The 13734-nt window shown below is 41.1% G+C and overlaps 1 protein-coding gene and 1 non-coding gene across 3 annotated transcripts in view; one reads left to right on the forward strand and one right to left on the reverse strand.

Annotated features, from left to right (window-relative positions):
* DOCK5 (dedicator of cytokinesis 5) overlaps nt 1–13734 on the forward strand; it is a 277587-nt gene that overhangs the window by 182617 nt on the left and 81236 nt on the right. For both annotated transcript variants that reach the window (XR_006266643.1, XM_043453375.1), the window contains exons 21-22: nt 483–583; nt 3738–3872. Coding sequence is in view for 1 of the 2 variants with exons in the window: in XM_043453375.1 (XP_043309310.1) it covers nt 483–583; nt 3738–3872 (236 nt within the window). In the remaining variant the exon portion in view is untranslated. The remainder of the gene's footprint in view (nt 1–482; nt 584–3737; nt 3873–13734) is intronic.
* On the reverse strand, nt 4538–4609 carry TRNAC-ACA. Its single transcript has one exon. It is a non-coding gene; the product is annotated as a tRNA-Cys (tRNA).

Here is a 13734-nt window from a genome sequence, read left to right on the forward strand (position 1 = left end):
TAAGATGTGACCTGATAAGAGTTAACATCTGAGCAGAAAATTGAGACCCAGAAGTCTGGTGAAGTTCAGGTTTTAGAGGCACCTGAATTACGCTGAGGAGAGAGACATCCTTCAGTATTTCATTAGTTCTATCCTTGGGATAGTATCTATTATTCCCCCGGGGAACCCCTCCCCACTTCCTTCCCTGACGTGTTTACCTGTGTCCTGCCCTCTCTCTCTGGCGGTCAGCTCTCAGACCAGGGGTGCTGGATTGTATTGTCTTCCTCCCAGCATTTAGCACAGTGCCTGACACTTCATGGTTTCTTTGTTCATGTTAAGTAAAAAGAAACCTGAGACTTCTCTTCAGCTCTGGAATAGTAATGTTGGGGACGCTGCCAAAATAGTCAAGAAGGAAAAGAAGACCCCATACATTGAGACCCAGCTTGTTGACTGAATGCCAGGGTTTGTGCTGTACTGTTATTTATATTTTTCACCTTTGGCAGGTGTTTATCATTTCACTGATAGGAGACATCAAGTTCCAGCATTTCAACCCTGTTCTCGAGACCTACATTTACAAGCACTTCAGCGCCACGCTGGCCTACGTGTGAGTACCAGGCCCGGGAAGGGTCTGTGGTTGGATTGTCGATTTGTGCTCCAGGGGCTGGGTTGTTGAGAAACCAGAAGGCCGTGAGCTGAGGACCTGCACCTCTGAAGTGCAGAACTTTGTGCTAAACTTCCTGGTGGAAAGTGGGAACCATCCAGCAATTCCAACTATGGAAAAAGGATTATATTCAGGCCCTCATTTCTGGGAAGTTATGGAAGAGATAAGGCTGTACTTCCTTAAGAATCCAGAGCATCTATAGGTGAGGAGTTGAAGTTATTAGGAGCATGATCCAGGACACAGGACCCTACCCAAGATCTTAGGAGGGGGGGATGTCAGTGGGTTCAGCCAGAGGTGCCAATGGGATCAATCAGAAGGTGAAGGAGGACCACATGTGGTAGAACTGTAGGTCATGCCCTCAACTCTACACAGCAAATCTTTGTAGAAGTCATTGCTTAGAGCAGGGGTCCCCTACCCCCGGGTCATGGGCTGATACCAGTCAGTGACCCAATAGGAACCAGGTCCCACAGCAGGCGGTGAGTGACTGGTGATCACATGAAGGAAGCTTCATCTGTATTTACAGCCACTTCCCATCCCTCACATCACCGCTTGAGCTCTGCCTCCTATCAGATCAGTGTTGTCATTAGATTCTCATAGGAGTGACCCCTCCTGTGAACTGTGCTTGCAAGGGATCTAGACTATGAACTCCTTATGAAAATCACCCTGAAAACTATTTTCTGTTCCCCTGGTCTGCAGAAAAATTGTCCTCCACCAAACTGGTCCCTGGTGCCAGAAAAGTTGGGGACCACTGGCTTAGAGGATAGAAGAAGGTTGAGTTTTCTTTCTTTTGCATAAGAGGGAGTGGTCCCCACCTTTCCCAGGGTGAAGCCTTCTTTCTGTCTTTGGAGTATGAGACCTGACTCATGTTTCCTCTGAGCTTTGCCTTGCAGAGCCCAGCTCAGCCCAGTGTGGCCTGTCCCCCAGCCCCTTGCGTTCTGGTTTTTGTGCAGAGCAGCACCATAGTGACAGGAGTGTAGCTGAGGTGACAGGGATGTCTCGACAGTGGCTTATGCCTGATTGTGCCAATTGTTGCCAGCCGATCTGTCAGGCTACCTGCTGACCGGCTCTGCCACTCAGACCTTTGATCCTATGCGTCTTTTTCTGAACTAAACAAGAAAGTTCTCGGTTTTATTTGCATAATGGTTCAGAAATGTAATAAAACATACGTGACATTAAAGACGTGTTAATGTAGCTTAATCAGCAATTAACACAATGGATATAATGCCCACTAGGTTCAGGGAAACAGCAGATAAACCAGTGAGGCAGCTCTTTACACCCAGTAGCCTGAATTTCCAAGGCAGTAGCCACAAGAGACAAAATCCTTCATATGATCGTGCTTATTTATGGAATCCTAAAAAAAAAGTTGTTGTTCAGTCACTCAGTCGTGTCCGACTCCTTGCGACCTCATGGACTGTAGCACGCCAGGGTTCCCTGTCCTTGGCTATCTCTCGGAGTTTGCTCAAACCCATGTCCATCGAGTCAGTGATGCCAATCAACCATCTCGTCCTCTGTCACCCCCTTCTCCTGCCTTCAGTCTTTTCCAGTATCAGGGTCTTTTCCAATGAGTCAACTCTTTGCATCAAATGGCCAGAATATTGGAGCTTCAGCATCAGTCCTTCCAGTGAATATTCAGGGTTGATTTCCTTTAGGATTGACTTGGTTGAACTCCTTTCAGTTCAAGGAACTCTCAAGAGTCTTCTCCAGCACCACAACTCAAAAGCATTAATTTTTTGGCATTCAGTCTTCTTTGTGGTCCAACTCTGGAAAAACCATAGCTTTGACTATATGGACCCTTGGCAACGTGATGAACAAATAGTACAAACGAACTTATTTACAAAGCAGAAGTAGAGTCACAGATGGAGAAAACAAACTTATGGTTACCAGGGGATACAGGGGAGAGGGATAAACAGGAAGATTGACATACACACACTACATATATACTACCGTGTATAAAATAGAGAACTATTAACAATAAGACCCACTGTATATTACAGGAAACTCCACTCAGTATTCTGTAATGGCCTGTATGGGAAAAACATTAAAACCAGAGTGGGTGTATGTATATGTGTAACTGATGCACTCTGCTGTATACCTTGAACTAACACAACATTTTAAGTCAACTGTACTCAAAAAAAGAAAAAGACAGAATCCTATCTTTGGATCTTTGTTACACAGAGCCAAGTGCAGGGCTCCAAGTAGTGTGATTCTGGTAATCTGAGTTGATTTGCAATAATTGATCAATTCTACATGATTCCTATGAATTTTTCTTAATACTGGGAAAACTCAAAAAGATTGCTAGAAGAAAAGTTCAAAATTTCAGTGCCCTCAAAAATGTGAGATGGCCCAAGATTAAAACAATGCCTAGTCCAGAGGCTCTAGAAAAGCATAAAGAGCAATCCCAGAGCAGTTTTATCTGTTCAGCTGCTCAGAACTCTGGGCTGCTCTTCTTCCCATACAGTAAAATTTTCATCTGGCTCCAATTTAGGGATTCTAAAAAGTTGGGGCAGATTGGAGGGAATTAGATTTCTTTTAAGGGGACTACTTATGCAGACAAGTCCGTCCTTACAGGAACATTTGAAAAAGTCAGCATAACATGTTGTGTTTTAGTCAGTAAGTCATGTCCAAGTCTTTGCGACCCCATGGACTGTAGCCTGCCAGGTTCCTCTGTCCATGGGATTTCCCAGACAAGAATACTAGAGTAGGTTGCCATTTCCTCCTCCAGGGGATATTCATGACCCAAGGATCGAACCCATGTCTCCTACATTGGCAGGAGGATTCTTCACCACTCCTCCACCTGGGAAGCCCCTGTATAGCATACTAGAGATTAAAATGCTCTCCCAGTTCACATCCCTTCAGCTCTTTTTCTTCATCCTTTTAAAAAGAATCCTGCAAAGGAAAAGAAACTATCCCTTGTTTGTAAGCAGAAGGGAAGCTCAAAGCCTAGACTGCAGTGAAGAGGAAATTTCTAGAAGAAATAATTACTATAGTTATGACTTCTACTTCCCCAGGAAGCCAAGTTCCCGTTTGTATAGTGTACCTTAGGCCCAAGAATACCACTTTGCCCCATTGACGCTTTTCTCTTTCTCATCCTTTTCAGGAAACTCTCCAAGGTACTGAACTTTTACGTGGCACATGCAGATGATTCCAGCAAGACGGAATTGCTTTTTGCTGCTTTGAAAGCCTTGAAGTACTTGTTTAGGTTCATCATCCAATCTAGAGTACTCTACCTGAGGTAATGGTGATGGTAATAAGATGCGGATGCTCTCCACCCTCTCTGACAGTACTTTTTTTCTTATTCCTTGTGTACATGTTCAGCTCTGTGAGCTTTTGGATCATGGAACTGTCAAATTTCAGAACTCTAGAGCTGAAGATGAGAGTAGATCTGTTGTTTAGTTGCCCAGTCTTGTCTGACTCTTGGCAACCCTATGGACTGCAACCCACCAGGCTTCTATGTCCATGGGATTTCCCAGGCAAAAACAGTGGAGTGGATTGCCTTTTCATCTCCAGGGGATCTTTCCGACCCAGGGATTGAACCCATGTCTCCTGCATGCTGGCATTTTCTTTACCACTGAGCCACCAGGGAAACCTAAGGGTGGACTGTGCAACCTTGAAAGAAGGTTCACGCTGAGTCCTTCTGGGTCAGCAGAATTTCTAAGGCAGTAGTGGCAGTTGGACTGAGGGATGCAGGTGGCTACAAAGTGCAACCTAAATGAGAGCCTTTGTTGGTGACAAAAGTCTAGGAAGTCAGGTTCCTGTGGCAAGAAAGAAAAAGAAGTTGCTCAGTCATGTCCAACTCTTTGCGATCCCATGGACTGTAGCCTACCATGCTCCTCCGTCCATGGGATTTTTCCAGGCAAGAGTACTGGAGTGAGTTGTCATTTCCTTCTCCAGAGGATCTTCCCAACCCAGGGGTCGAACCTGGGTCTCCTGCATTGTAGGCAGACACTTTACCGTCTGAGCCACCAGGGAAGTAGCAAGACTATATTTAAAATAGCAAGGGGCTTCATGATGATATTGGATGTGCAAATCTAGGATCATGAATTATTGTTGGAAGTAGATGGAAATAGTGGCAGTCATTTGGAGGATTTGTTTCTGAGGTTTGTGTTTCTTTGCTGACTTCAAGCTGAGGTACCTGGTGAAACTAAGCACTAAAAATATGATAATTCCCAATTTGAATTCCTAGGATAACTGCCCCATCAAAAACAATAGAAATCAAAAATGAAAAAATAACCTCTCTGGGAATGCCCACAACCCCATTGCCATCGCTACTGGATTTCCAAACTGTTATTTATCTAAGGCAGATTTTTACTTTGGCAACTATAGGTAACATACTAAAATGTTAATAGGCATAAAGCTGCAAGTGAGAGGGTTTCAAGCCTGTGATTTGAGCATGTGTATTTTTTTTAACCATTGTCTTTTTTGAAAATCATAAACAAAATTAAAGGCAAACAACACGGAAAAAACTTATAACTTATAGTAAAGCTCAAAGGTCAATAGATTTACTGATTAAAGGCTCTTAAAAATCAACTACAGAATGATAAATATCCTTATACAATACAAACCAAAAATATAATTTACAAAAGAAAACAAATGGTCAGTTAAATTTTTTAAAAAATGTATACTATTAAAACGTAATGCACCATCTTTATCTCTACATTTGAAAAGGTGAAAAATCTTTATCCTTTGGTAAGAGTGGACAAATTTAGCCATGTGTTTTTTTTGTTTTTTGTTTTTTTTTATTTTTTTGTCATACATTGATATGAATCAGCCATAGATTTACACGTATTCCCCATCCCGATCCCCCCTCCCACCTCCCTCTCCACCCGATTCCTCTGGGTCTTCCCAGTGCACCAGGCCCGAGCACTTGTCTCATGCATCCCACCTGGGCTGGTGATCTGTTTCACCATATATAGTATACATGCTGTTCTTTTGAAATATCCCACCCTCACATTCTCCCACAGAGTTCAAAAGTCTGTTCTGTATTTCTGTGTCTCTTTTTCCGTTTTGCATATAGGGTTATCGTTACCATCTTTCTAAATTCCATATATATGTGTTAGTATGCTGTAATGTTCTTTATCTTTCTGGCTTACTTCACTCTGTATAATGGGCTCCAGTTTCATCCATCTCATTAGGACTGATTCAAATGAATTCTTTTTAATGGCTGAGTAATATTCCATGGTGTATATGTACCACAGCTTCCTTATCCATTCATCTGCTGATGGGCATCTAGGTTGCTTCCATGTCCTGGCTATTATAAACAGTGCTGCGATGAACATTGGGGTGCACGTGTCTCTTTCAGATCTGGTTTCCTCAGTGTGTATGCCCAGAAGTGGGATTGCTGGGTCATATGGCAGTTCTATTTCCAGTTTTTTAAGAAATCTCCACACTGTTCTCCATAGTGGCTGTACTAGTTTGCATTCCCACCAACAGTGTAAGAGGGTTCCCTTTTCTCCACACCCTCTCCAGCATTTATTGCTTGTAGACTTTTGGATAGCAGCCATCCTGACTGGCGTGTAATGGTACCTCATTGTGGTTTTGATTTGCATTTCTCTAATAATGAGTGATGTTGAGCATCTTTTCATGTGTTTGTTAGCCATCTGTATGTCTTCTTTGGAGAAATGTCTGTTTAGTTCTTTGGCCCATTTTTTGATTGGGTCATTTATTTTTCTGGAATTGAGCTGCAGGAGTTGCTTGTATATTTTTGAGATTAATCCTTTGTCTGTTTCTTCATTTGCTATTATTTTCTCCCAATCTGAGGGCTGTCTTTTCACCTTACTTATAGTTTCCTTTGTAGTGCAAAAGCTTTTAAGTTTCACTAGGTCCCATTTGTTTAGTTTTGCTTTTATTTCCAATATTCTGGGAGGTGGGTCGTAGAGGATCTTGCTGTGATTTATGTCGGAGAGTGTTTTGCCTATGTTCTCCTCTAGGAGTTTTATAGTTTCTGGTCTTACATTTAGATCTTTAATCCATTTTGAGTTTATTTTTGTGTATGGTGTTAGAAAGTGGTCTAGTTTCATTCTTTTACAAGTGGTTGACCAGTTATCCCAGCACCACTTGTTAAAGAGGTTGTCTTTTTTCCATTGTATATCCTTGCCTCCTTTGTCAAAGATAAGGTGTCCATCGGTCCGTGGATTTACCTCTTGGCTTTCTATTCTGTTCCATTGATCTATGTTTCTGTCTTTGTGCCAGTACCATACTGTCTTGATGACTGTGGCTTTGTAGTAGAGTCTGAAGTCAGGCAGGTTGATTCCTCCAGTTCCATTCTTCTTTCTCAAGATTACTTTGGCTATTCGAGGTTTTTTGTATTTCCATACAAATTGTGAAATTCTTTGGTCTAGTTCTGTGAAAAATACCGTTGGTAACTTGATAGGGATTGCATTGAATCTATAGATTGCTTTAGGTAGAATAGCCATTTTGACAATATTGATTCTTCCAATCCATGAACACGGTATGTTTCTCCATCTGTTTGTGTCCTCTTTGATTTCTTTCATCAGTGTTTTATAGTTTTCTATGTATAGGTCTTTTGTTTCTTTAGGTAGATATACTCCTAAGTATTTTATTCTTTTTGTTGCAATGGTGAATGGTATTGTTTCCTTAATTTCTCTTTCTGTTTTTTCATTGTTAGTATATAGGAATGCAAGGGATTTCTGTGTGTTAATTTTATATCCTGCAACTTTACTATATTCATTGATTAGCTCTAGTAATTTTCTGGTAGAGTCTTTAGGGTTTTCTATGTAGAGGATCATGTCATCTGCAAACAGTGAGAGTTTCACTTCTTTTCCTATCTGGATTCTTTTACTTCTTTTTCTGCTCTGATTGCTGTGGCCAAAACTTCCAACACTATGTTGAATAGTAGTGGTGAGAGTGGGCACCCTTGTCTTGTTCCTGATTTCAGGGGAAATGCTTTCAATTTTTCACCATTGAGGGTGATGCTTGCCTGTGGGTTTGTCATATATAGCTTTTATTATGTTGAGGTATGTTCCTTCTATTCCTGCTTTTTGGAGAGTTTTAATCATAAATGAGTGTTGAATTTTGTCAAAGGCTTTCTCTGCATCTATTGAGATAATCATATGGTTTTTATCTTTCAATTTGTTAATGTGGTGTATTACATTGATTGATTTGCGGATATTAAAGAATCCTTGCATTCCTGGGATAAAGCCCACTTGGTCATGGTGTATGATTTTTTTAATATGTTGTTGATTCTGTTTCTAGAATTTTGTTAAGGATTTTTGCATCTATGTTCATCAGTGATATTGGCCTGTAGTTTTCTTTTTTGTGGCATCTTTGTCTGGTTTTGGAATTAGGGTGATGGTGGCCTCATAGAATGAGTTTGGAAGCTTACCTTCATCTGCAATTTTCTGGAAGAGTTTGAGTAAGATAGGTGTTAGCTCTTCTCTAAATTTTTGGTAGAATTCAGCTGTGAAGCCATCTGGTCTGGGCTTTTGTTTGCTGGAAGATTTTTGATGACAGTTTCGATTTCCTTGCTTGTGATGGGTCTGTTAAGATCTTCTATTTCTTCCTGGTTCAGTTTTGGAAAGTTATACTTTTCTAAGAATTTGTCCATTTCATCCAAGTTGTCCATTTTATTGGCATAGAGCTGCTGGTAGTAGTCTCTTATGATCCTTTGTATTTCAGTGTTGTCTGTTGTGATCTCTCCATTTTCATTTCTAATTTTGTTAATTTGGTTCTTCTCTCTTTGTTTCTTAATGAGTCTTGCTAATGGCTTGTCAATTTTGTTTATTTTTTCAAAAAACCAGCTTTTAGCTTTGTTGATTTTTGCTATGGTCTCTTTAGTTTCTTTTGCATTTATTTCTGCCCTAATTTTTAAGATTTCTTTCCTTCTACTAACCCTGGGGTTCTTCATTTCTTCCTTCTCTAGTTGCTTTAGGTGTAGAGTTAGGTTATTTATTTGGTTTTTTTTTTCTTGTTTCTTGAGGTAAGCCTGTAATGCTATGAACCTTCCCCTTAGCACTGCTTTTACAGTGTCCCATAGGTTTTGGGTTGTTGTGTTTTCATTTTCATTCATTTCTATGCATATTTTGATTTCCTTTTTGATTTCTTCTATGATTTGTTGGTTATTCAGAAGCGTGTTATTTAGCCTCCATATGTTTGAAGTTTTAACAATTTTTTTTCCTGTAATTGAGATCTAATCTTACTGCACTGTGGTCAGAAAAGATGACTGGAATGATTTCAATTTTTTTGAATTTTCCAAGACCAGATTTATGGCCCAGGATGTGATCTATTCTGGAGAAGGTTCGTGTGCACTTGAGAAAAAGGTGAAATTGATTGTTTTGGGGTGAAATGTCCTATAGATATCAATTAGGTCAAGCTGGTCCATTGTGTCATTTAAGGTTTGTGTTTCCCTGTTAATTTTCTGTTTAGTTGATCTATCCATAGTTGTGAGTGGGGTATTAAAGTCTCCCACTATTATTGTGTTACTGTTAATTTTCCTCTTTCCATATTCGTAGTGTTTGCCGTACATAGCGGTGCTCGCTAATGTTGGGTGCATCCAATATATTTTATAATTGTTAATAATCTTCTTCTTGGATTGATCCTTTGATCATTATGTAGTGTCCTTCTTTGTCTCTTTTCACAGCCTTTATTTGAAAGTCTATTTTATCTGATATGAGTATTGCGACTCCTGCTTTCTTTTGGTCTCCGTTTGTGTGAAATATTTTTTTTCCAGCCCTTCACTTTTAGTCTGTATGTGTCTCTTGCTTTGAGGTGGGTCTCTTGTAGACAGCATATATAGGGGTCTTGTTTTTGTATCCATTCAGCCAATCTTTGTCTTTTGGTTGGGGCATTCAACCCATTTACATTTAAGGTAATTATTGATAGGTGTGGTCCCGTTGCCATTTACTTTGTTGTTTTGGGTTCACGTTTATACAACCTTTCTGCATTTCCTGTCTAGAGAAGATCCTTTAGCATTTGTTGAAGAGCTGGTTTTGTGGTGCTGAATTCTCTCAGCTTTTGCTTATCTGTAAAGCTTTTGAGTTCTCCTTCATATCTGAATGAGATCCTTGCTGGATACAGTAATCTAGGTTGTAGGTTATTCTCTTTCATTACTTTCAGGACGTCCTGCCATTCCCTTCTGGCCTGGAGGGTTTCTATTGATAGGTCAGCTGTTATCCTTATGGGAATCCCTTTGTGTGTTATTTGTTGTTTTTCCCTTGCTGCTTTTAATATTTGTTCTTTGTGTTTGATCTTTGTTAGTTTGATTAATATGTGTCTTGGTGTGTTTCGCCTTGGGTTTATCCTGTTTGGGACTCTCTGGGTTTCTTGGACTTGAGTGGCTATTTCCTTCCCCATTTTAGGGAAGTTTTCAGCTATTATCTCCTCGAGTATTTTCTCATGGCCTTTCTTTTTGTCTTCTTCTTCTGGAATTCCTATGATTCGAATGTTGGGGTGTTTCACATTGTCCCAGAGGTCCCTGAGGTTGTCCTCATTTCTTTTGATCCTTTTTTCTTTTTTCCTCTCTGCTTCATTTATTTCCACCATTTTATCTTCTATCTCACTTATCCTATCTTCTGCTTCCGTTAGTCTACTCTTGGTTCCCTCCAAAGTGTTTTTGATCTCATTCATTGCATTATTCATTTTTAATTGACTCTTTTTTATTTCTTCTAGGTCTTTATTAAACATTTCTTGTATCTTTTCAATCTTTGTTTCCAGGCTATTTATCTGTAACTCCATTTTGTTTTCAAGATTTTGGATCATTTTTATTATCATTATTCTATATTCTTTTTCAGGTAGATTCCCTATCTCCTCCTCTTTTGTTTGACTTGGTGGGCATTTTTCATGTTCCTTTACCTGTTGGGTATTTCTTTGCCTTTTCATCTTGTTTAGATTGCTGTGTCTGGAGTGGGCTTTCTGTATTCTGGAGGTCTGTGGTTCCTTTTTATTGTGGAGGATTTACCCAATGGGTGGGGTTAGACGATTCGCTTGTCAAGGTTTCCTGGTTAGGGAAGCTTGCGTCAGTGTACTGGTGCGTGCAATTTGATTTCTTCTCTTTGGAGAGCAATGGAGTGCCCAGTAATGAGTTTTGAGATGGGTCTATGTGTTAGGTGTGTCCTTGGGCAGCCTGTATGTTGACGTTCAGGGCTATGTTCCTGCGTTGCTGGAGAATTTGCGTGGTATGTTTTGCTCTAAAACTTATTGGCTCTTGGGTGGTGGTTGGTTTCAGTGTAGGTATGGAGGCTTTTGGACGGTCACTTATTACTTAAAGTTCCATGTAGTCAGGAGTTTTCTGGTGTTCTCAGGTTTGGGGCTTAAGTCTCCTGCCTCTGGATTTCAGTTTTATTCTTCCAGTAGTCTCAAGACTTCTCCAACTATACAGCACTGATAATAAAACTTCTAGGTTAATGGTGAAAAGATTCTCCACCGTGAGGGACACCCAGAGAGGTTCACAGAGTTACATGAAGAAGAGGAGAGGGAGGAAGGAGATAGAGGTGAGCAGGAGGAGAAAAGGGAGGGGGGGATTCGAGAGAAGAGAGACAGATCTAGGCAGTACTCTGTTCCCTAAGTGTTCTCCACAGTCCAGAACAACCACAGAGTTTCACAGAATTGGATTGAGAAGAGAAGGGGAAAAGGAAGGAAAATAGAGGTGTTTCTGAGGTAGAAAGAGAGTCAAGATGGGAGAGAATAATATTCGGTTTAAAAATAGGGCTTTGCTTCTTTTTTTTTTTTTTTGTAAGGTTATAGTGTATTGAAAATGAAAATTAAGGAGTAGTAGAGGAGTACTAAAGGACTTTATTTTTTAGAAAATAGAAGAGAAAAAGGAAAGAAAAAAGAAGAAGAAAAAAAAGAAAAAGAAAAAAAGAAAGAAAAAAAAATTTTTTTTTTCCCCTAATTAAAAACATCGTAAAAATCTATGGAAATGAAAGTTAAGGAGTAATGGGGGAGTAATAGGGGATTTTAAAGGAAAATAAAAAAGAAAAGATAATAAAAAAGAAAAAAGAAAAAAAAAAGAAAAAAGTAAAATTATATCTAGGAGTTTCTCTGGAGCTGTTGCGGTCAGTGTGGGTTCGGCTCAGTTTCAGATAGCTCCTCGTTCCAGCTTACACTTCTCGATATCTACAGGCCCCTTTCGGTGTAGTCAGTGTTTTCTAGAGGGATTTTAATCTGTTGCACCAGTCCCTTCTGAGGCGGTTCCCTTTGTTTATTTGGCTTCTGTTTGCCGGTCTCTTCAGAGCCTCATTTCTGCCCTGACACAGGCGGGCGGAGGTGGACTCTTATTCAGGTAGCTAGTTCTGTTGCTCTGCGGGGCAGGGAGCGGCTGGCGCTGTGGGGACGGGCTGGCGCTGCCGGGAGGGGTTGACGCCGCTTTCTCCGTCTGCGCTGCTCAGGCTCCCGGCTGTTCTATATGGAGCGCGCCCCGCGCTGCGCGAGGTTCCAGCCCTCGGGTGTTAGACAAAAGCGCGGAACGAAGAGCTGCGCCTGCTCTCTGTGCCTTCCCCGTCAGAGCGGTCCAGGCAGCCAGGGGCTTGGTGGGCGCACTCTCCCCAGGTGTGGCGCGCCCACTCCCTTCCGCGGACCCAGACTCAGTTTCCGCTGGCGCCAGTCGGGTGCGCGCGCCTTCCGCCCTCCGCGTCCCCAGCCCCAGTCCCCGCCCGCGCTGGTCGGGTGCCTGCGCCATGTGTCTCGCCGCGACCTTCCCCTTCCCCCGCCTCCTGCCTGCGGCGGGGCTGGGCCGGTCCGCAGCCTACTAGCTCTTCTCTGGATTTTCTCGGTCTCTTTGTTCTGCGAACGGCCGGCAGTGTGTTCCGGCTGGTTAATTTACTCTCTCTCCTTTGGTCTCCCACAGTTCAAGTTGGCACCTCACAGAAGCTCCCTCCGATTGCCCTCAGGGCACTCAGGCCCGGACCCTACTCCAAGCAAGGCCGCCTAAGATTCCCTTCCCGGGACGGATCTCCGTCCTTAGCTCTTTTGTCTCACTTTTAATCTTTTATATTTTGTCCTACCTCCTTTCGAAGACAATGGGCTGCTTTTCTGGGCACCTGATGACCTCAGCTAGCGATCAGAAGTTGTTTTGCGAAGTTTGCTCTGCGTTCAGTTATTCTTTTGATGAATTTGTAGGAGAGAAAGTGGTCTCCCCGTCCTACTCCTCCGCCATCTTGATTGATACCAGCCATGTGTTTTAATGCTGTTAGGAATATAAACTCTTTAAGGATAGAAATTGGGCACTGTGAATAAAAATCAAACAGACACACGCAAAGCAGAGGAAGATATCACACTTGTCCAGTGATAAACTATCTAAAAATTTATCTAATGAAAAGAAATCCATCAAGTATGAACAAAGATGAATGTTACAGTATGTATATTGCGGCCTTTCAAATGTAGGGTATTTGGATGAGGGAAGATAACCCTGATAGGTTCAAAACTAAGGTAGAAAACATAATATCACAATTTCAAAAATAATTTAGGACTGGATGCATAATATGCTAAAATTTTAAAAGGAGTAAAACTGTAGTAAAGAGGACTTTAAGCAGGTTTATTTTTTATCTGCATTTTTAAACTTTCTACAGAGAATTTGTACATTTTTATGGTTTATAAACATGTTTAATTACGTAAAAGTTGAGCTGGACAAATGACAGCTCTCTTTTCCCTAGCAGAAGTTAGCGGTGTTACCTTAGTACAGGGTATATACTCACCCTCGGTTAGTCTTTGCAGATGGTCTTTTATTGTTTGGTATTTGTATTTCATAATTAATGCTGAATTTCCACATATTTGGTTAGGATGTCCTACTGAGGAAACTTTCCCTTACCTAAAGGTTTTTATAGCAAACCAAACCCTGTTGCCCAGCAATAAGAATCCTCATAAAAACATAAAAAGAAAACCTTAATTGATGAAATTTAAAAAAATCATTTCTATTAATGATCCACTGACTCTTTTACCCTTCATAACATTTCATTGCATCCAGCCCATTGTGTTCTTTCTCTCTTAACTTTGCCAACAAAGGTCCGTCTAGTCAAAGCTATGATTTTTCCGGTAGTATGTATGGGTGTGATAGTTGAACCGTAAAGAAGGCTGAGTGCCGAAGAATCAATACTTTCAAACTGTGGTGTTGGAGAAGACTCTTGAGAGTCCCTTGGCCTGCA

The sequence above is a fragment of the Cervus canadensis genome, chromosome 30 (genome assembly GCF_019320065.1).
Source record: "Cervus canadensis isolate Bull #8, Minnesota chromosome 30, ASM1932006v1, whole genome shotgun sequence".
NCBI classification, from domain to species: Eukaryota; Metazoa; Chordata; class Mammalia; order Artiodactyla; family Cervidae; genus Cervus; species Cervus canadensis.